The sequence below is a fragment of the Lucilia cuprina genome, chromosome 4, assembly GCF_022045245.1.
Source record: "Lucilia cuprina isolate Lc7/37 chromosome 4, ASM2204524v1, whole genome shotgun sequence".
Taxonomy (NCBI): Eukaryota; Metazoa; Arthropoda; class Insecta; order Diptera; family Calliphoridae; genus Lucilia; species Lucilia cuprina.
This window is the reverse complement of record NC_060952.1, coordinates 72,105,203-72,129,223: the sequence shown is the minus strand read 5'-3', so window position 1 is coordinate 72,129,223 and position 24,021 is coordinate 72,105,203. Positions and strand designations below refer to the sequence as shown.

General features: G+C 28.0%; 1 protein-coding gene across 2 annotated transcripts; it reads left to right on the top strand.

The window, feature by feature from the left end:
- Nucleotides 1-2,010: 2,010 nt before the first annotated feature.
- LOC111690825 (dendritic arbor reduction protein 1) lies at nt 2,011-23,876 on the top strand. 2 transcript variants are annotated; one of them, XM_046948635.1, is made up of 4 exons: nt 2,017-3,156; nt 15,254-16,000; nt 21,263-21,385; nt 21,935-23,876. In XM_046948635.1, the coding sequence occupies exons 2-4, from the start codon at nt 15,286-15,288 to the stop codon at nt 23,326-23,328; spliced, it is 2,232 nt and encodes a 743-aa protein (XP_046804591.1). In that variant the 5' UTR covers nt 2,017-3,156; nt 15,254-15,285; the 3' UTR covers nt 23,329-23,876. The 2 variants fall into 2 exon arrangements, with proteins under 2 accessions (XP_023309163.2, XP_046804591.1); XM_023453395.2 differs by having other exon boundaries at nt 2,011-3,156; nt 21,263-23,876.
- The last annotated feature ends 145 nt before the right edge of the window (nt 23,877-24,021 follow it).

The following is a 24,021-nucleotide window of genomic DNA, read 5'->3' as shown; positions in this document are numbered from 1 at the left end:
AATTACTTTCTCACTCATTACTGGCTAAAAATACAATATCGTCCGATAGTTTCACCTAGCCACCATACAAGTGACCCCCCGGAAAAATTGACTTAAACCCTATTATAGATATCACCCTGATGTTTATAGGCACACATACCTTTCACGACATACGATTTGATGATGTGTTGTATATAAGACTTGGCATAGTCGAATATAACACATTTACTTATTTTTTATAAAATAAAAATTTATAAGAAGGATATTTTTTGTACTTTAGTATTTAACTATAACAAGTATGAATGTATAGTCGGACATAACCGACCATATGATACCCTTCACCAGTCAGTATATATGTTAAAAATGGGGATTATTTAAAAAAATAAAGCATTTGGTTTGTTTTTTAACTTTATTTCGGAATATTTTTACTTTTTTTTTTTTGGCAAAAAAAGATATTTTTTACAAGAGGGCTCAAAGGGGAGTAGAGCAAAATATGGCCCTATTCTTAAAAATGTTGGTAGGGGGAGTTAAGACTTCTTCTATGTATAATTTAAAAGTGTTATTAGTGTTTTTAAGTGAATTTTGAACTTTAAGTCATTTTCTGAAGGGAAGTTTGTATGGGGGATAGGGTCAAATGAAGCCCGATTATTATAAAAATCAGTAGTTTTATTTAGAGTTCTATAAAACTAAGTTTTGTCGACTTTTGTTAACAAAATAGTTGTATGGGGCTAGTCGAAATAATGGACCGATTTTAACCATTTTCAATAGGCTTCGTCCTTGGGCCAAAAGAAGCGTGTGCCAAATTTCATCCAATTATCTTGAAAATTGCGGCCTGTACCTTGCACACAAGGTTAACATGGACAGCCAGGCAGACGGACGGACATAGCTTAATCGACTCAGAAAATGATTCTAAGCCGATTGGTATACTTTAAGGTGGGTATAGGACGAATATTTTTGTATGTTACAAACATCAGCACAATCACAATATATCCTCCCCACTAAAGTGGTGTAGGGTATAAAAATAATGAAAATTCGGATAGCTAAGCTCCCATAAATAAATTCAACAATAAAATTAAAACTATATATTTTTTTTCAATAAAGCCAAAAACTAACAACAAATACATCTAATCAAATTGACCAGAACAAAAAGCAAGCCAAATATATAATATTAAATAATTTTCTTACAAAAATGAATCATAAAGCTAAAAATTTTTTTGCTTTAGATTAAAAATACAACAAATGATGAGATTTAAGCGAAACAAAAAAAACTTATTTTGTTTAAATTTTGCAGATACAATTTAAAAACAAACTTAATAACAACAACTGTTAGCTATTAATGACGTAGTTTTCAGTATGATATGAAAATTTATTTTTAAATTATTTATTTAGCAAATTTATTTTCTTTTGTATATTGCAAAAAAAAAAGAAAAATAATAATAAAAAATGTTTGTGTTTTACATACCTGTTGGTTTATTTTTACCTTATTTAAATGCTAGAGAGAAAATATAAAATAGATACAAAATTTAAATTGAAAGAAAATGAAATTTAATGTTTTATTTAATATACATGTATAATAACATTTAAGGGGCAAAAGCGAAATTTAAATTTTGTAAAAAACTAAGATATGAGTTGAGGAGTAACAAAAAAAAAATCTCAGATACATATGTAGATACTGTGAGTATTTAAGGTATCTAAAAGGTAGAGCATTAAAAGTATCTGGAAGATTGTTGTTTTGAAAACAAACTGTTGATTGGTTTAAATGCGCTTGCGCCAGCCTAACAGCCTGAAAATGGCTACATAACGGGGAGTTAACTTAAACAACCATTGGATACATAAACACTAACAGATACATTTACTCTCTTTCTCGCTCTCTCTCTCTTTCTATAAGTTACTTAAATAAAACGGGAGAAGATTGCGAGAGCAAATAGGGGAAATTTCGAATGTTCGAATTTTGTGTAAGAGTAATACGTTGCTTGTTTTTCTTTCAGTGGAAGGGGCAGTTGTTTCAGATTCAGTTGTGCATACTATAAGATTGAATAAAATGTATCTTATAAGCTTTGGCCGGTTTCATTCATAAAAACCAATTGTGTACTCATCTCGTGCTTCAGTTGTGTTCGAACTAGCTAACGTGACGGTCTAACCAACTACCTACACTAAATATATAGATATATACACTCTCTAATCTTAATATTATACTCTAACCAGAAGAAGAAAAAGATAAAATAATTCAAATCAGACACTCCGAGTTAAATAAGAAAAATATTTTAATTGAAATATTTTTTTTTGAAGAAAGCAAATAAATTAATAGAAAATAAAAGCAAGAAACAAATGTGAACTGTCAAATCTGTTTAAAAGTATCCCAAAGATATTATCAATGTTTAATAAAAATTTATTTGAAAAAATAAAACAAAAAAGTAAAAAACAAAAATAAAAGTGAAAATTTAAAGAAAAATCAAATTGGATTAAAACAAATAAGAAAGTGTTGATCGAGGAAATGTATCTTTAAGATATTTTCGCAACAAAAAGTGAAAAATTCAAGAAAATTTCTTAACAAAAGGATTAATTTTACCAACAGCTGAAGCTGTTCATGTTAAAAGAAATCATAAACCCTAAACTCAACTACTAAAAAAATACTTTTTTATGAATGAATTTTTGTAGTCATTTGTGAGAAACAAAAAAAAAGCTCTCTAAAAAAACTTTGTGACGTATTTTATTTTGTGCAAAAAAAAAGAAGAATAAAATAAAACATTATTATATCTACAAATATATATATGTATATAAAGAAAAATATTTGCATTATATATACTTTTTATCGATTTATTTAGTTGTGTGCTCTTACGTCTATTTTGAGCTTAAAATTTATACACAAAGAAAAAAACTAAAAAAGATACATTTTGGTGCAAAATAAACAAAATCATAAATTATATTTTAGTGTTTTTTGCCGCAACGAAAAACACTAATTTAAATTAAATATATAAAGTAAAAAATATATATAAATAACTATAAATTAACTAAAATTTTTAAAACAACATTTTAAATGTTTGTGCTATTAAACAGTGTTACCCTTTACAAAGAAATCGCATTTTAAATAAAAAAATTGTGATTTCTTTTTTCCGGCTAACAAACTATTTTCAACTTTTGGCTGATCTTTCTTCTGCACGTGCCAATTATATCCAGGTGGGTGTTTAAAAGTTTTTAACTTTGTTTTCTTTATTATATTATAGAAAATGTTATATTTATGTAAAGTAATGTTAAGCAGTCAAGATTTCAAAATAAATAGTGCTAAGAAAAGATTTTAATTATTTGAAATTTTTTAAAATTTAGTGCAACAAGTTGTCGAAAAAAAATGTTTTTAAAACAAAATTTTAAATAAAAAAATTATTTTATAAAACTATGTTAAATGTTTATTTAGTTAAATTTTTTATTTTTTTTAATAATTTGAAATAATAATAAATTTTGTACAAAAATTTGTTTTGTAAAGCTTTGATAAATGTTGATAAACATCTCTTAAAATTTTATTTAAAAAATTATAAAACTTTGTTTTTATTATAAAAAATAATTTCTCAAATAGAAACAATTTAAATTTTATATAAAACATTTAACAAAGGTTAATAAAACAAATTCTATGAAAATTTGTTTTATAAAGCTTTCATAAAAGTTTTTAACTAAAAACCTTAGGGTCTTATTCATAACAATTTATCACAGGTTTATAGGACAATTTTTCATACAAAATTTGTTCAATAAACATTAGATAAATTGTTATAAATAACTAATAACTAAACAAAAATTGTGTAAAAAAAATAAATGCAATCAAAAGAAAAAAACCTTCTTAAAAGCTTTGAAATTTGAACTTCTACAAGAGATCCTTACGACAGGAAGTTTTATTTCAACTTGGAACACTCTTAAACTGGGTTTCTATAACAGCATCGACTTTTCAAGCTTTTTTATATTTGGTAGTAGAACTTTCGAACTTTCAGTTTTAATTTAATATCGAGTCTTCAATAAATGTTTGGTACAATAACTTCAAAGTCCATTTAATATAAAGAAAGACTTATACCAATTCAGGATCTTATGTTTACCGGGTATAAATTGGTTAATAAATCTCTAGCTATTATTATTTAGCAAAAGCTTTTAAATATTGATTTCAATCTTAATAATATCTAAAAAGTACTCCTAGCTTTTAAGTTTACTATTTGTTATATACAAATATTAAGCGTTTTAGAAAGTATAGTCTAAAAGCTTTTTAGTTTTCATAATTATTAAATAATTATTATTAACAAATATAATTGGTAAACAATGATTTTATATATAAACTTCAATCTTAAAAGTTTGTTAAAAGAAAGCTTTGCTTAAGTTTCCTATTTTTATTATATAAAAGTATGAAGCTTTTTAGAGAGTGTAGTTTGAAAGCTTTTTAGTTTTCATAGTTATTAACCGATTTATTTGAAAACCAGATACAATCTAACAAGAACTTTTATATTTTGATGCTTATGGTAAAGGACTATTTACTAAACAGCTATTCAAGAGGAAATATGTTGATAAAGTATTTTATATAACATCTTTAAAATAAATTTAAAATCTTAAAAAAAAGTTTGCATAAAATGAGCTTTTAGCCAATTTTGTTATTTATTAGAAAAAAGATAGGACTTCGCACTCAAACACTTATCTAAAAGCTTTCAATTTGAAATTTTAGGTTAAAGAATTATGTTTAGTTTTTATTTTCAATTAGGTTCTAACAAAAGCTTATTTTAAATAGTAACTAGCATGGGCTTTAAAAGCTTTAAATTTTTTTCTTTCTTTATATTCAGTTTTTATTTTAAACAAACTTTTAACGGAAGCTTATTTTAAACTTTAACTAGGATGAGCTTTTAGCATTCTAAACTTTTTAACTTAACGATAAATTTGAAGTTGTATAAGATTAGACAAAAACTTATATTAGGCAAAGCATATCGGGATTTAAAGTTATAAAACAAAATGTAAGCTTTTCCATGACAGTCTTAGATTAACGGTCTCTTGACAAAAATCAACTAAACAATAAAACTTCAGACTAGGTGTTATATTTTTAAACAATAGTCTTCTAATCACTTAAATAACATCTACGCATGATCTACAATTTACTAAATAGATTTTATTGTTTCAATTTTGATTTAGGTGTTAAAGTCAGCACCTCTAAAAGGTGCTAAACCGAAACCAGGCCCTGCACACATTGTAAAAAAAAACTAAAACAAAAGTGTTAAATAGAAAAGAAAAACCACTAAAACTATACAAATTGTATAAATAAACAAAAAAAGCGGCTACTTCATACGCCCCATATTAATGGGCTGCACTCAAAGAAAATTACTTAATCTCATAGTCATGTAATTAAAAAAATAAATATTAAGAATAATATTTAGAAAATTAAAAAAAAAATTACATGACAAAATGCCACTATTTTGTATGGTTTAATAAATTTAAAGATCATGTGAAGATGAGGAGAAGAAAATGAAAATAAACATTTTAAACAGCCAACATTCACTCACTCACTATACGTGTAAGACGATGTTGGCCACATTCTAGCAATAAAATAAATCATATTTAATATAGAATATTTTAATGCCAACTATATATTACGGCTACTGTGAATGTATCGTCAACAGTCTTAGATAGAGAATGTAATAATCTGTATAATTTAGGATGATTTTCTAAAAAATAACAAAAAAAAAAAAACTGGATGCTTGCACTGATGAACTGATCCTCTAAAGCCTTCTTTTGCTGTTTGTTTATTTTTTAAGATGAATGGGGTAAATAAACGTGTAAACAGTTTTTTAAGAAATAGTTTTTTGTCTTTTCTTAATAAATTTGAAAGATGGAAATTATTGTTGTTATAGTTGCTTTAGTTGTAGTTGTGTCCACCGCAATCTGTCACACCCCACTTAGGCGCAAAATACTTATTTTGTTGGCGTCAGTTTTACTTCTTATTAAATTATAACGAAAATCTAATTAAATTATAAAAAATATAAAAAATACACACTTGTAGTGTTTTTTTACTCAGACAATAGAGATTAAAAATAATTTAGTTTTTGTTAAAAAAATGTCAAATTATAAACAACAAAAAAACCTAAAAATAACTTAAACAAAGCCGTCGGTAATTTTTCTTAACTAAATGGGAATTATTAAAAGTAGAAAAAACACGAACAAGTAATTAGTTGGCTTAACTAAACTAATACCTAAACTTGTATGAACATTGTAAAGCTAAAGGCAGATACATATCTAGGGATTATAATATTTGGCTACACATAAAAGTTAAATTTTTAAAAAATTTTATAAAAAAAATTCATTAAATTAGTTGCTTAAGTGCAACAAATGTTTGTTACAGTTGAAGTTTGCTTACCTTAACTAACATTTTTGTTTCCTTTAACCATAATGTTGTTTTTACAACTAAGACTTAAACTTCAGTTATCGCTGGGGTTAAATATAATTAATTTTAATTTATTTCTCTTCATAAAAGTAAAAAATTAATTTTTAGTTAATTTTTTTTAACAAAAAATTATTTTCAAAATTTACAAAAAAAAAAATTAAAGAAAAAAAAGATCAAAAAGCTTAAAAATAAATGTCACACATTTTTATTTTCAAAACTGACATTTTATTTTAATGTTTGTATTGAAGTGATTGCTGTTGTTGTTTTTGTTGTTGGATCTCGTTGTTGTCATGAAACGGTGTGACGTTTCATATTCATAGCCACCATTTAACATTTATGACCTGCTGAGTGACTGATTGTCTTTGGTTGTTGTCGTAAGTGTTGCTGTTTTCATTGGATCTCTTTGTCCGTCTGATGTTTTAAGATGTTTTTTTTTTTCTTCAATTTTGTTGGGATTTATCTTTTTGTTTTCTTTAAATAAAATTAAAGCCTATAAATATTCAAAAAATATTAAGTTAAAGTTCCGGTTTTGTTTACAGGTGATGAGGAAAGGTTCGTAGATAAGTAGGGTTTAGAACAGTGATCGACAATCGCTGATAATAGAGAACGAGTTTAATTGTACTGAAATGATTGTGAAGTTGGCATGGAGAAATTAAATTTGGAAATAGTAATAAGTTTAATCAGAAAGTAGCCTCTTGTAGTTGTTTATGTTCTTTCTGGTACACCAGATGTGATGGATTCGATTCCCTCTTGACGATTTGGCTAATAAGAGCCCAACAGTCCCGATAGAGGTGTATTTCCTTCGGATTTAATGTGATTACACTATTACCTCATTTATGCACCAGTTTATATAACAATCTTTCCACTGGTCTATTAATTAGTCAATGGACTAATCATTGAACTTCTGATCTTCGTATTAGTCTAAGTACAAAAGTACGGAATTTAATCCTCCAACGATATTTTATCTTTCAAAAATATCGTAATGATTTGTTTTCTGATCTTGTTTCATGATCTTTAAGCTTTCTAATCATTTGAATGAGAGAACTATGAAAAGCTTTTATTTTCAAAAGCTTTCAAGATATCGTAATAATTTGTTATTTTGAACCTGTTTTATGATCTTCAAGCTTTCTTAAGATATTTATAAGATAACCATGAACATCTTTTATTTTCAAAGCTTTGATTTTAGAAAGCTTTTCAATTACTTTACAGATTAAGTCTCAGATTGTTACGAACAACTTTTTTCATATGGTTAAGTTTTTGAATTTTTTGTTAGAATCCAAACTGATTCTATGTGTAATTACTAAACGATCTTAATTAATTACAAAAAAGCTTTTGTTTTAAAAGCTGTGATTTTGATAAATCCCTTCTAGTACTTCATCGATAAAAACTCTGATCGTTACCAATAATTTTTAAATTCCCACAATTTTTGAAATTTTTTTTATTTATTTCAATTTTATTTAAATGTTTTTCTGATTTTTATTTGTATTTAAATATATATTTTTCTATTAATAATAAAATTGTTTGTACATTTTTATTGAGCGCGAACATATTTTTTAGATTTATATATCCTCCATAATAAACTAATAAAAAAAATGTCTCAATATATGCTTGTATATCTAAATAAAATATTATTTATAATATGTTGCTAATTAATGACATAAAAACACAACAAGAAAATATTAAATTATTAAAATTTATGGAGATATATATAGAAAAAAAAGAATTAACCAGCAGATAGAATTTTAAAGACTTTAGAAAACAGGTAAATAATATAAAAGATCTAAAGTAAAATTCATACTAAAAGAGATACTAAATTATTACAGATTTTTAAGGTTAAAAGTTGATTTAAACAAGCTCAACAATTGCAGCAATTATGGTAATTGTTTAGCTTTACCAAAAATTTTGTTAGCACAATTAAAATTACAAACGATTCTAAATATTTGGTTTTCACAATTTACTAAATTTCACCATAAATTTCTCTGTCTTTTTCTCTACTTTTTAAGAGAATTTCTAGAGAACCTATGATTGTTAAGGAAAATAATATCAGCTGTTTATTTTGACAACACCTTGAACTATTTATAATTTCCAAATTATTATGTTTTTTATAACTTATTTATTTTTCTTATAAATATAAAAACAAATATGTTTTCAAATTGTTGAACTAACAATTTGGAATGTTTATTGTTTTTTTATAATAATTTATTATAAGTGACCAAAAAAGTTTTCGAAAGAAAAGAAAAATATGTTTGTCTATATTTCTATATATTTATTTTATTTATAAATTAACATGAAGGTCATTTTGTGTCAAAAACATCATTTATTAAACATTTAAAAAATATATATAAATTTAAGAAAAAAAAAATTGACTTTAAATTAAGGAAAAAATAAATTTAAAAAAAACACGTCACATATATTGTGTTTAATAAAAAAAAATTGGTAAAAAATATATATTTTAATAAACAATTAATAATAAAGACAAAAGGAAGGAATAAGAAAATTGTTTATTTTAATTTTATCACTCACTGTATTAAACTTAATATTGCAGAGACTTTTTTCTTAATTACCTCTAAAGTATTCAAATTTAAAAACAACTAAAACATATAATTTAACAGTTAAATGTTTTATTTTAATAATCCCTTTCAAATATATATTTAAATATTTTAATACCCTACACTACTATAGCAGGAAGGGTGATGTTTGTAACACCCTCTTTAAAGTGTAAAAATCGACACCGAATCTTTTTCTGAGTCGATTTACCCATGTCCGTCTTTCTGTGTGTCCATGTAAACTTTGTGCGCACGTTACAGGTCACAATTTGAAAAATGGTTAAAATGGGTCCACATCGTTAACATACTCACTTGTGTAGGGTAACATACGGACTGTTATGACTGACTATACATGTTCATTTTTCATTTTTATTCTAATACATTTTGGCCCCTCATTGGATTTAAATCAAACTCTTTAGAGTCGCAGACAAATTGCATAAATCCAATCAAAATATTAGACACTTTACAATATGTATTTAAACTTTAGTTTTTATACATTTATATTTTAATATTTATATTTTTTTGCCACTTACAAACAATTTTATTTAAATAAACAACAACAATGATTTGAGACATTGGAGCCATTAAGTAGACAATCTACATTTTGAAATCGTATATTATTGAAGAAAAGAAAAAAAATCTTAATGTTTATTTAATAATAATAATGGCTTAAGAAGGCTGCAGCAGCAGACTATTGGCAAAATAAACGTAATGAAATGTTGTAGAAGGAAAAAAAAACGAAAATTATAATAATATTTATTTATTTATGATTTATAGGAAAATAATATTTTATACTTGATTTCTGTGCAGTTTTTATATATATTTTTATCAATAAAAAAAGAAACTTGTTTGTAATGAAAAAAATGTTTTCAATCAAACTGAAAGTAACTGCTAGCAGTACTGAAAGTACTAATTGCATATAGAAAGACCAAACATAAAAATCTATTTTGCAATTATAATAAGTTTAGATTTCTTCTTCGTTAAAGTTCAAAAAAATCTCTATAAATAATTACACTTAAAGAAATTTTTTTTGAAAAAAATTTATTCCACTTAAAATAGTTTTAAAAGTTACTCTATTGATATGTATATCCCGAAGGACCATAGTTCTCCGAAGTATCATCAATGCCTTTTTTTCTATAACTCGCTCTTATTAGCAAAGCTATTTCTTACGTTAGAGAGAGAAAGTTATTTTCTGATGAAAATTACAGCTTTTTCTCTCTGTTCCATAATAATCATCTTTTCGTTTAATTTAATGTTAAACATAATTTAATTTATTATTTATATTTTAAATTATATATATACTCTTTTTCTTTTCTGCATGTACTTTTGATTTGCCCCAAACAATTTGCAACTAAAGTTTCTTATTAACTTTTCTTATCAACTTTACTTTTGCTCTCACTCTCTACTGTTACTGAAAATGCTGAAAAAAAACCCATATTATTTTAATCGAAACGCTAAATTTGTATATTCATTTAGTTAGAGATTCTCTTATTATAGGAATATAAATAAAAAAATTAAAAAAATATGAGACACTTTTGTTTACAAGAGGCCACTTAACAGTGGGAGACAAAAGTAATCAGTATGTGTTCTAGATAAATCAGTTTAATTCTAATAATAACTTACAACTGAAATCATTTCTGAATCTAAACTTACGTAAGCTAAAGCTAATGTGTTCTCTCTTTCTCTCGCTCTCTCTTTTGCTTAAATGTTTAATCTAAAAAGGTTCTCTCACCATGCGTAGAAAAGGAAAAGTGTGCTTTTGTAAGCTTTTTTAATGGAAAAACAAAAATTAATAATTGCTGAGAATTAATGCAAGTTACTTGCCTAATCTAATAAATACGAAATCTCTCTCTTTTGCTTAAGTGTTTAATTATAAGGAAGAGAAAATTGAAAAAGCTAAAGAACGCAATTTACTTACCTAGTGTAATGAATATGTAATTTTCCTCTCTCATTTGCTTAAGTGTTTAATTGTTTACGAAAAAAGCTTCAGAATAAATAATATTATTCTAGGAAAGAGGAAATAGAAAAGCTAAAAGCTAGCGAATGTTATATTTATTAAGGAAAGCTTCGGCATTATTAGATGTTTACTATTCTCACACACTGTATTTCCTCATATCTCAATACACGTTCGTTCGTTCATACTTACAACAAGTTATGAGAATTAGTTTTGAATATGCAAAAAAAAATAAATAAATAAATAAAAATCGTTAAGCAATTTCTAGACCTAGAAGAGATGAATGAAAACGTAGAATAAAAATTCAAACATTATTAAACATCCTATAAAAGACAATTTTTTTATGGTTGTTGTTAGAGCTGTTAAATTCTCTTAAAGAATAGACACAAGTTCAATATAAAATCAACACCGTAAAAAACAAGTTTTTAACTTTAATTCTGAAAAAGTTTGTTTTTTCACTTTAAATTTCAACATTTTATACACAGTGTTTGGTTTAATTTTTTTGTTTTTCTGCTACGTTCAGTTTAGTTTAAAGGAGTGTCAATTGACTTTATTGAAGAAAAAAAATATATATATAAAATAAAAAACAGTTTAAAAATAAAATAATAATTATATACAGCAACCAAGTCTAAAGCTACAAACAAAAAAAAAACATTTTAACAGAAACAAATTTAAAAAAAAAACACAGATTTCAAGATTTCTGGTTTTATTGTATTGATTTTTTGTATCTTTAAGAATGAATGAATGAAGTTGCCTTTGCTAACTGCTTTTGGGGGAAAAAATACTCATCCATCGTTTTTTTTTTTTCATGTTTATCTTTTGTTTTGTTAAAGATTGTTTAAAGATTTTGTTTTCAAGTCTTAAAAGATTTTTATGTTTTTCGAATTTATTCATTTAAAAATTTGTTTTTTTTTTTTTGGTTTTCAATTTTTATGAATGAATTTTTTGTTTTTTGACATCTTATGTGTCATGTTTTATGTGGTGTTGGTGTCTTGTAATAAAATACAAAATTTTACGTTTTTTTTTTTGTAATTTGGTTTAAGGTGCTGTAGTGGTTTATTTTTCTGAATGTAAAGACTTCTAAACGTAAAAACGATTTACATAAATTAATTATTTATAACTTTGTAATGAATGACAGGGTAAGTTAAGCAAAAATTTAACAATTTAATAAAGGGGTTTGTTTGGGGGAAATAAATTTACAAATATTTGCAAACATTCTATTGAGTCTAAAAGGCTTAAGTCTATTATAAATTTAACACAAGCTTAAGAAATCTTGTTAGCAATTAAAGTAAATCAGGCATCGACACTCAGGGAACGTATAACGATAAAAACTAAAACCAACTTAAAAGAAGGTTAAATTACAGCTTTTTAACAGAAGCTTTATTATATCTTATAATATTGGCTTAAGAGAATGCTATGTTCTCTTTCAGTTGACCACGGTTTAAAGATAAAACCTTGAGTTTGAATTAAAATTTTGTAGGTTTATTTTTTGAATGTTTTTTTTTAATTATTTCCATAATTTCGTTAAAATTAATTACTTAATAGTTAAACTGTTTATTATTGCTTAAATTTACTTTCAATTTTGTTTTTTAATAAAATACAATAAAATGACATGTTTTGTAAAAAAATATATATATATTTTTCTAAAAACAATAAAAGCCTATAAAAGCAACAAAACAGCAACACCCACTCACTCACCAGCAAAACAAAAATAAGATCTTCCCAGATATTAAACTTAAAAGTGACAGCTGTCAATGACACACCGCAAGAGCGAGAGGACAAACGAAGAGAGCAAAAGCAAAATATAAACAATTAAATTAAAATCGATTAAATGTTTAAAGAAAAAAATGATAGTCAAATGAATACAACAGTATTTATTACAAAATAAACGATCGCTTAAACATTTCTTGTTTTTGTGGCAAAAAATATATATTGACAGACAATCAAAGACTCAACTACTGACCCACATATGGTGGGAAAAATAAAAACACTTACAAAATGGAAAACATACCCACATGTACACAGAGAGAAAAAACCGATAGAAAAGTAACGAAATTAATAAAATCCCCTGTCTACAGCAAGCTTATCACGTTTGTTAAAATTTAGACAATTAAAATAACTCCCAGTTATTATTTTTACAATCACTATTGTAATTGGTACAAAACTTCGTTGTCATTACAACAACGCCTTGTTATCATTTCGATTACGCTTAATATCATTTGGAATCGTTGTTATTTTGGCAACGTAATGTTCAGTTTGACAACATATTGTCATCACTTTGATAACACATTATTATTTTTTCTTGATTTAATAACGTGGTGTATTTTTTTAATATTTTTGTTAATATGACAACGACCCGTACATACCTTGAAAACGAATGATATTGACAAGTGAGTATAATTTTAAAACATCTTTTTTTCCTCTATGTAGGGAGAGATTTTCTTTAAATATTTAACACTACAATTTTATAAAAAAAATTTAAAACAAAATTGGCGCCAATACATATTTTCTTCTCTTTTTTCTAAATTAAAAAAAATCTTCATTAATATTTTTATAGTTTCATTACATGTTGTACCAGTAAAATTTTTAATTTAATTTTCCGTTTAATTAAATTTTATATCTTATTTTTTATTATTAGTTTCAAAAATTAATATTATGATGTCGTTTTCTATGAAAATCTTTAAAAGTTTTCTAAAGATCAATGAAGCGATTTTTTGGTATTTTTTTTTCTTGTTCGTAAAATTATGCGCTAAAATAACGTTGTATGTGTTTTTCTTTTTTATATTATAATAAACTTTAAACATCATTATTAGCTTCACTTGTATTGACAGTAATTTGCATAAAATGATGATTGGTCTTGTGTGGTGTAGTGTTGGGAACACTTACCTCCACCACCAAATATGACATAAAATTATAAAAGCTAAAAAAGATAAAAACAAATATCCACTCATAAGTTGTTGTTTTCGTTTTTTTTTTTTTATTTTTATTTCAAAACCATGGAGATGAGCATGAAATTGTCAATGATTTTATGCTAAAAAAATTATAATGAATTTTTACGCTACATTAATAAAGTGTGTGCAAATATTTGTGTATTATTGTGTTTCTGTGTGTGCAACCTGGCCAGTGTTTCCCAAATCATAACAAAATTTCTTTATATTTTAGTTATTAATAACTCTAAATATTCTTTTAATTTTAAAATAAATATTTGTGAAATCGGATAAAACTTACGGCGAAAGAAAAAAACTTCGAACTGAAGGTGTAATTGTCAGATTTTATATAAATGTATTTTTTTAAGATTTTTATTAATTATGATTTTTTGTTCTGTTGAAAAATGTTAAACTTAAAAATTTTAAGAAATTTTTTAAATTTTCTCTATACAAAATTGCTAAAAGAATCCATTTTAACGATTTGGGAACTACTGTTAAATTTTAGAACTTTATTCTACTATGCGGTCTGCTTTTAGACCAAACACTTAAACACACTCTAACACTCATATTTTAGCCATAACTCTACTTGTAAAAGCACAAATAGTTTAGCATCAAAAAAAAAAACTAAAATCAAGTCAAATATCAGCGACATTACCTCCATTAGAAACCAATACAAACCACTATTTTATATCACATAATTATCATTACAAACTTAATTATCCACAGCCAACGTCTTCGTCATTATTATGATCAATTTCTAAACGATCTTCATTATGAATGAAAAACATTTTATACGAGGCCCTCTAAGCGAATGAGTGACTGACTAAGAGTCTGTGTGGTGTGTGTGTGTGTCAGAGTACTTTTGTTAAAAAGTGTTGAAAAATAACAACCAACACTCAACTTTATTAAAATCAACTTTGTCTCAATTGTGGCGTCATCTGAAAATTTTGTTGTTTTATTTATTTTTTTGATTTTTTTCATAAATTTGATTTCTTTTTCAGTGTGTTTTGCCACACAGCCACACAAGTTTGCCTTACAAATGTTTAACATTTAGATATTTTGTGTTTTGATAAAAAAAATAAATAAAAATTGTTCATTGTGTTTTGTTGTTTTTGCATTTTAAGTGCACTTAATGACAGCATCTATGCGCTAAAATCACTACCGTTTAATTGTTGTTTTTACAAATGTTTTTTTTTTTCTGATGCTTTGTTCCCTGGCAGCTTTTTTGTGGGTCTATTATAAGGTACTAAACGAATTCAAAACAATGAAATAAAAAAAATCAAAATAAATATTTCTTTGATGGCCGTCATAATGGGACTATAGCATGTTTATTGAGAGCTCTTGAAGTCAAGTGTAAAAAGTGAAATTTTGTGTTTTTTATAATAATTTAAGCAATAAGTTTTTTTTTAACATTTTATTAATATAATTTTGTTGTTAATTATCTTTTTAGGTGGCGTAGCCCCTGGAACCCCATCAGCGGCCATGATCATGGAAGGGCTTGAAACCCTAGTGGCGCCATCGCATCACACTTTTCTACTCACCGAATCAGCGGCAGCGGCGCATTTCAATGTTTTAAGTTTTGACACATGCCTCTTTAAGACCACCGCTCAGACGAGTCCCTCCACAGCGGTGTCTTCCGGAGCTACATATCTCACCACACCCTCGTCCTTTGGCGGAGGACATTTGGGTTCTCAGACCCTATTGCATTACAATCTCTCCACAGCATCACCCTCATCGTCGGCAGCCGAATCATTGCCCGCCACAGCATCAACAACCGCCTCGTCCTCGCTTAGCAGTATCTCAACATCGAATTCAGCATTATCACGTCATTATACAAACGCACGTTTGGGTTCCATTTCAGTGTCAGCTGAAACTCAACAGCAACATCATCAGCAACAACAGAACTCTCCTCTGCAACATAATAGTCCTTCGATCGCCAGTGCTGCTGTTAGTATTAATACGGCTGGCACCACTACAACAAGTGGTCGTAGCTCGGCTTCACATTTAAGTCTATTGAATACCACCCAACATAGTCCGGTGGGTGGTGCCAGTGTATCGTCGGTAGGCGATAGCATAGATATTAAACATTCGCACATTGAGGCTCAACAAGGAGATTTAAATACACCCGTCACCACTTCAAGTGATATACCCTCATTTTTTGGTCCTTCGACCGTTGTCGAACCACCACCAATAACAGGTTAGTGTTTTATGTTTTTCCTTTTTTTTAATCATAACTTCTTAAATCATGTTTAACTCATTTAAAGCAAGTTTTAACATTTTGTTGTTTAATTTTGAAAATTTATTTGAATTATTTTGCAATTAATAACTTTTTGTTTAAAATTTTTTAAATTTAATTTTTTTAATTTAAACTATTTAAATATTAAATTTAAACCCTCCAACGAAAACTAATTTAAGTTAATGACTTTTGTTTTATTTTTCGATTTGATTAAATTTTTTTCTGAAAAACAACAAACATGCAAACTATACAATTAATTAATCATTTATTAAACATTTCCGTTCAGTGTCAATGTTTCTTATTAGAACACAGAAAAAAAACTACTAAATACTACCGAACTACTACTATTTACAGCCGTTTTTTGCTACTTTATCATGTTCTTAATGTCAGTAAATGATTTCTTTTTTTTAATACAAAAAAAAAAAAAACGCAGCAAAAAAACTACAAATCTTTTGATAATTAAATAATATTTAACTTGAGATATTCAGTGTAATTCAAGTATATTCTATAGCATTTGTTGATGGATGTGTCGAGTAATTTTCTAATTGAATTAATGAACATAAAATAAAGTTGTGTCTGTGTGTTTCTTTAGTTTTAGTTTTTTTGTTTTTTGCTGTTATAGTAGAATTTAAAATGATATCAACCCCATTATAATTTTAAATAATTAAATGCAATCAATGTGTTTTTTTTTCTTTATATTTTAAAGAAAATTATCATTAAAGTTTGTTTAAAATTAGTATATTTCATATTAAGAATAATAATTTGAAATGGAGAGTTTGCAGCTAAACAAAAAAAATAAATTTTGTTAATTAGTTTATTTCTTTATAACTAATGTATTAATTTTAGAATTATTTAGCTAATATTTTTGTCTTTTTAACTCAGAATTGCTGATTTTAGTTCCCATTATTATACCCTACACCACTATAGTGGGGAGGGTATTATACGTTTGTGCTGATGTTTGTAACATACAAAAATATTGGTCCAATACCCACCTTAAAGTATACCGATCGGTTCAGAATCATTTTTTGAGTCGATTAAGACATGTCCGTCCGTCCGTCCGTCCGGCTGGCTGGATGTCCATGTAAACCTTGTGCGCAAGGTACAGGCCGCAATTTTCAAGATAATTTGATGAAATTTGGACCAAGCATGTTTTTTGGCACAAGGACGAAGCCTATTGAAAATGGTTGAAATCGGTCCATTATTTCACCTAGCCCCCATACAACCGTACCTCCCGATTTGAACTTTTTATGCTATAATTACGTCAAATATTCTGCTATCTCTCTAAAAATTGGCACAAATAAGTTTTATATAAGTATAAATGATACTGCAGATTTTCGTAAGGATCGGCCTATATTTGACCCTAGCCCCCATACAAACCCCCCTTCAAAAAATGACTTAAACGTCTAAAATTGACTTGTAACCATTTGTATCGCAATGAAACTCAACAAAACTAACTGTTATTTAGAAATATATCCTTTTCCCAAATTTACCGAGGATCGGCCCATATTTGATCTATATAAAGCCTCATTTAGAAATTTTAGTTTTTTATCAATAAATGGCTTAAATATTTTGGAATTATGGTAATATTCAACATAAAAGTTTCTTTACAAAAAATAAAAATTTTATAAAAGTAAAAATTGTAAAAATATACTCATGGTGTAGGGTATCATATGGTCGGCCATGCCCGACAATACGTTTCTACTAACTTTAATGGATTTTATTTGTCTTTATCTCTTCTATTTTCGAAGAAAAACAAAGTATTATTATTTGCTGCATACTTTGTATTGTTTTGATAAATTAAAGTATACACTAAGGCTGCTTTTAACATTTAGCAAGTTTTCTATTACAAAATAGTTTAAACATAATGCTGAAACAAAAGGATGATTCTAATAAAATTTCCTTTATTTTTAATTGAATAATTGAATTATCTATTATTCAAACCACAGCATACTTTAAGGCTTATGCATGCAAAAATTTGCATGAAATATGTCGTATGAATCTTCAAAGGCATTAATATTTTTTTATTTACACTTTTATTTTATGAGTTTTTATTTAAGGTAGCAAAGCAATCTAGTTATTTATAAAAATGCTTTATTTCTTTAAAAATACATTATTATTTTTACTTTATAATCCACAAATCTATAAAAAATAAAAAATATTAAATTTAAAATGATGGAACATTTTTCCAAAACACCCACCCACGCCTTAACAAAATTCCTCAGATAAAGAAAACTAAAACTGAAATTTGTCTTTTTAATAAATAAAGAAATTTAAATTAATTATAACTTAATATTTGACTTGCAAAATTTTATGATTTTATTTTCCAAAAAAAGATTTTGAAAAAAATAGCTAATGTTTTTTAATAAATTTATGAGACATGTCTAAAATAATATTTTTACCGTTAAACGTCTCTCGAATGGCTAAAAAAAAAAAACACAAATATGTTTTTTTTTATTTATGATTAAAATGTATAAAAGTTCTTTTAATTTTTTTATTCTATTTGACATTGATAAATCAGCTTTTAATAGTAGATTTTGGCAACAAAAAACCATTTATTAGCAATGACAAACAAATTTTACAAAAAATAAAAAGAAAGCCAAAATATATCACCATAAATACCCTCCAACAAAAACATACAAGACAAACCATAAAATACTTTTAACTCATGCGTAATAATAATAATAATAAAACATGCATGTTATATGGCTCATAATAAAAACCAAATCCAATGGAAATAAACAAATTTATAATAAGAAAAAAAAACAATATTTTAATAAAATGTCAAGCATAAAATTACTACAAACTTCTTAAAGATTTTGCAAACAAATTAGCTTTGAAATTTCGGCATATTGCCATAAAATCATTTAAGCATAATTTGTAATGCATTTATTTTATTTTATCCGCCATTGTCTCATTTACAGGATTTATAGTATTATTTATAGCTTTATATCATATTTGTACAAATCTAAAGAGTATTTCTTACTGTTTTATTTAAATCATTTTAACAAGTACATTTCTGTTTAGTTTGTTTTTGAATTTTAATGGACTTTTATAAATAATAAACAAGGCTATAAAACAAAATGAAGTACTAAATATTTTTGGTAATTATATTATGATTCACAAGCTTAAAAAAAAAAACAATTACAGACTCATAAATCAAACAAAAAATTATTTGGTTTAATTTTTAAAGGCTTAAAATCACTTATAAAACACAAACAATTAATAAACAATTCTCTTAAATTAATCTCTATTAAGTTTTCTATATTCTATTTAGCCTTGGCTTTCCTTTTCTTTTTATATCATAAAAATCAAAAAAAGACATTTTTTAGAAAAATATTTTAAAATTTTGTTCAACGAATTTTATCAAAAATTTAAAATAAATTTACACTAGAAAGAGCAACTACACCTTAAGCTTCTAAAACTAATTTTGCTATTAACGGATAAAGTTATCCACGGCGCAGTGCATAATATTTGTTTAAGTTTTTTCCAAAAACTGTTCAAGTTTTTTTACTTTTTATAGATTTGTATTTTTAAATATAATTTTAGAAAATTTTGATTTTTTGTTTTACATTTTAATTTTAACAAATAAAATTTTAAAAAATTTTTTAAAAATTTGTTTTCAAAATTTGAAAAAAATAATATTTTTTTTAAATTTCTCAAAGTATTTACAATAAAATTCAGTTAAAAAAAATTCTGGTAAAAACATTATCCAAAGAACCCTACAAAATATTTAGATAAAGATTACTTAAAAAAATATGAAACAAAAACTTAGATTTTCCCATATAAAGCTCTTCTTAATAGCTATACATACATATGTATATCCCCTGACTACTTTATAACAACTAAACATTACGCAATACTAATTTATTGCAACAAAATCACAAAAAAAAAAATCAAATACAAATTAGTGATAAAATTTATAATATAAAATTTTCAATGTTACTGCCACTGACTGACTGGATTAGAGTGATTGAACATGTCAATAAACTTGTAAGCCATATAAATAAAGTCATCATTAATATTGAACAGCAAATATCTGGACAATAAAACAAAAAAAAACACCGATCAGAAAACAAACAACCATGTAAACTGTAATAAAAGTCCACAAACCATGATGATTCTACAAAAAAAAAGCAAAAACAAAAGAAAGAAGAGATTGATGTCACCTCACATTAAGATCACAGCAATACAATTCATCAACAACAGCAGCAGCAATAACACGATACGTTACACTTATAGTGAAGAATTGGAAATACGTCATTAAGTTTGCAGCGCCACAAAAAAATACCAACAACAACTGACAATGTATGTTCATTGTATTTTAACATAAACAATTTCTGCTAATGCAATGTCAGTTGCAAGTCAATTTCTTGCTATTGCTGTGTTTTACATTATTTTGTTTCGAGCTTATCCCAGTTAGTTGTCTCAAATGCTTGTACATTCCAGGGTTTGTGGCTGGCCAGCTGATTTTTGAGGGATAAAGAGAATTGCAGGGTTTAAGGTGCTAGCTCCTGCTTTTCTCATTTCTTCTTTTTCGCTTTAAATGTTGATTGTTCTGAAGTTTTGTTTTTTTTCTGCTTGACTTGTCTTATTCTTGAGAACGTAATTGATCGAACTGGAGTGTTGGAGCTGCATAAACGACCTCCCGTGTTGAGATTTCTCAGGAATTCTATATAAAACTTGGCTGGCTGGTTCGTTTTGCACTAAACCATTGAACATGTGCAACATCTCGGATGCTTTGTTATTGTTTTTATCCAAGATGCTGTTGTGCAGTCATTTGCTGAGCCACCACTTTAAATTATATCTGTGTTTCTTTTTTTTTTTTTTTTTGCTCATGTTATTGCACGTTTTTGTGTCGTATGCTTTTTTAACTGATTTTTTGTCAATAAAACCGACATAAACTGTCACTTTGGTGGCACAAAAACTTCGCGGAATTTATTGTCATTCAATACAAAACACTTGATGTATTATAGTTGGACTGAAGGCAAACAAATTAAGATCAAATGGATTTTGGTTACAAAAATTACACATACAAAATTTGACAAATACTTTTTAAAAGTTAAATACTAATCAAGAGAAAATGTACTTTTATTAATTTAGTATATTTTTAAAACTATTTTATCATCATTTTCCATACACTTTTCATTAAAGAAGTTTTTTATTTACTTTTAATTTAATTATAATTTTTATTATATTATTTTTTGTTTTGTAATATGCTTGCAGGTTCTATTGAATCTGAAGATTTGTCGTTGGAACCTCAGTCAGTGGCCAGTCCGGTATTGTGCAGTCCATTGAAGGAGGAACGTAGTACCCCGCCCACATTGACAATTGTTAAGGAAGAAACAAGTAATAATAGTTGTACCATGTATCCTACATCCACCACTACCACACACCAACAACTAAGTCAGACAACAACACCAACAACGACAACAACATTAGGGACAAATAATACAAATACAACACAAAGCAATACACCCTTACACCATCATCACCAACAACAACAGCAACAACACCATCACACACAACAACATCATCAACAACAGCAACAACACCTGCAAACTGGACAACAATCACCACAACATCTTGAACTAGAACAACAACACCAGCAACACTATCATGACCAACAACAAAACCAAATATATCAAAATCACTTACACCAACAGCAACAACAACTGCAACAGCAGCAACATCAACACAATCACCACCTACAACACCAACAACACTATCAACAGCAACAACAACACCAAACACACGCCCAACATCATCACAATCACCATCATCACCACCACCATCATCATCCCTATCAACAGCAACAACAATCCCAGCATGCAAACAATAATAATACAAGTAGTAGTAGTGGTAAAATATCATATCGTGGCATTTTTACTACCACAGGTAATACCACCATGAGTGGTCTAAATACATCTGCTGCTAGCGTTCAACAACAGCAGCATCAGCAGCAGCAACAACAACAACAGCAGCAGCATTCGCAACATCAGCAACAACAACAGCAGCATCAAACACAAATGCATTCACCTTCTTTAACGGTATTGCCTGGTCCTATGTCTCCTCCTTCCGCCGGTTTGGGCAATAGTTGGAGTCTGCCCAGTCCTGACAAGACTCTATTCCAGCCTCCCATGTTTAGTCTTTTGGGTCCGGGACCTCAAAATGCTGTAGCCACCCAAGCTCACTATGCCACACAACATCAAGCCACCATTCCCGCCTCTACACCCTCTCCATCTGCTCATCATATGCATGCTGCAGCAGCGGCCTATGAAGACTCGCGCCATGTAGAGTTATTGGGCCTCCAAATGGACTGTTCACCCATTTTACTTAAGCAAGCTGCCCCTCCCAGTTATGGCAGCTCCAGCACATTTACCACCTTGGCCGATATGCAACAAGCTCAAAATTCCCACGATTTACAACAATATCGCCAGCAAATGGGTGTATCGACACCCAAATATCAGTGGTTAGATTCTCCAGCTGAATACGCAGCTGGTAGCCAGCAAACCGCTACATTGGTCTTGCCCGGACCTTCGTCTGCCTCCTCTAGTACTGCCCTGGGAGGCGGGATCATACCCAAGCAGGAGGCATATGCTGAACCTACTCACACACCCACTCATCACATGCAAACGACTCCCTCCGCCTCGGCATCTGGATCTCAAACAGGTTATTCGGTCGTCCAACTAGCTGAATATTCTCCCTCCACCAGCAAGGGTCATGAGATTTTATCTCAAGTCTATCAACAAAGTGCCATGCCCTTGAAACTAGTCCCAGTTAAGCCACGTAAATATCCCAACCGTCCCAGTAAGACGCCCGTACACGAGAGGCCCTATGCCTGCCCGGTGGAGAACTGCGATAGACGATTCTCAAGATCAGATGAACTCACCCGCCATATACGTATTCATACCGGTCAAAAACCATTCCAATGTCGCATATGCATGCGTTCCTTTAGTCGCTCAGATCATTTGACCACACACATACGCACCCATACTGGAGAGAAACCATTTTCTTGCGATATCTGTGGCCGTAAATTTGCTCGTTCCGATGAAAAGAAAAGACATGCCAAGGTCCATCTTAAGCAAAGAGTGAAAAAAGAGAAATTGAGTCAACAACAGCAGCAGCAACAACAACAACAAATGCAGCTACAGCAAACGGCAGCTCAGCAACAACATCACCAGCAGCAGCAACAGCAACATGTTCATGCTCATCACCAGTCCGCGGCTCATGCCCATATGCTTCATTCCTCCGATATTTCTATAGTATCATCGAGTGCTACTAGTTTGTAGGTAGAAAAGAAATCATCATTGCTGGAATCCTATAGAATAAAAAGACTACCACCACTGCTGCAGCCAGATGTTAACACAGTATGGCATTCTCCCCTCTCACCCACTACGCCCCTCGATACTATGCCCACATCAGAGTTATCACTTAAGAGAGACAACCGCAAACAATTTGACTTTGAAACCGATTTTCTGCTCAACTCATCGGACAGTTCTGAAATGCTGGAGGCCCACAATGACAAAGCTACCAATACTATTCTCCCTAATCCTAGTTCCTCCTTAAAAATGGAATTGGATTCGGAACAAGATTCTCACGAAGATGAAGAGAATAATTGTGAATTTTTCATAAGCGAATTGCTAGAGCCCAACGAGGCTAGAAGAAGTACCTATACTGTCAAGGATAATCAAATAACTTTAGTAAGTGGTGGTCAACAAACTGAGGGTAACAGTAATCATGAAATGGTTATATTGTTCCTTACCGAATAAGTTGGAGAAGTTCATGACTAAAAAACATAACAGTTAATGATAAAAGACAATAAAACAAACTAAGAAAATTAAATAGTAGAATTATACAAAACATAGAATTCTTGTTAAAAAAAAAACAATTAGTAAAGAGAAAACAAAAAATTGATTTATTGAAAATTTACACTAACACACATAAAGATATGAGAATATTATAGGAAACAAAATTAAAAGAGT

Coding starts and splice junctions, on each gene's coding strand:
- LOC111690825 (XM_023453395.2), top strand. CDS start 15,286: ATGATCATGGAAGGGCTTGAAACCCTAGTGGCGCCATCGCATCACACT. Junction 16,001..21,262: donor CGAACCACCACCAATAACAG/GTTAGTGTTTTA, acceptor ATATGCTTGCAG/GTTCTATTGAATCTGAAGAT.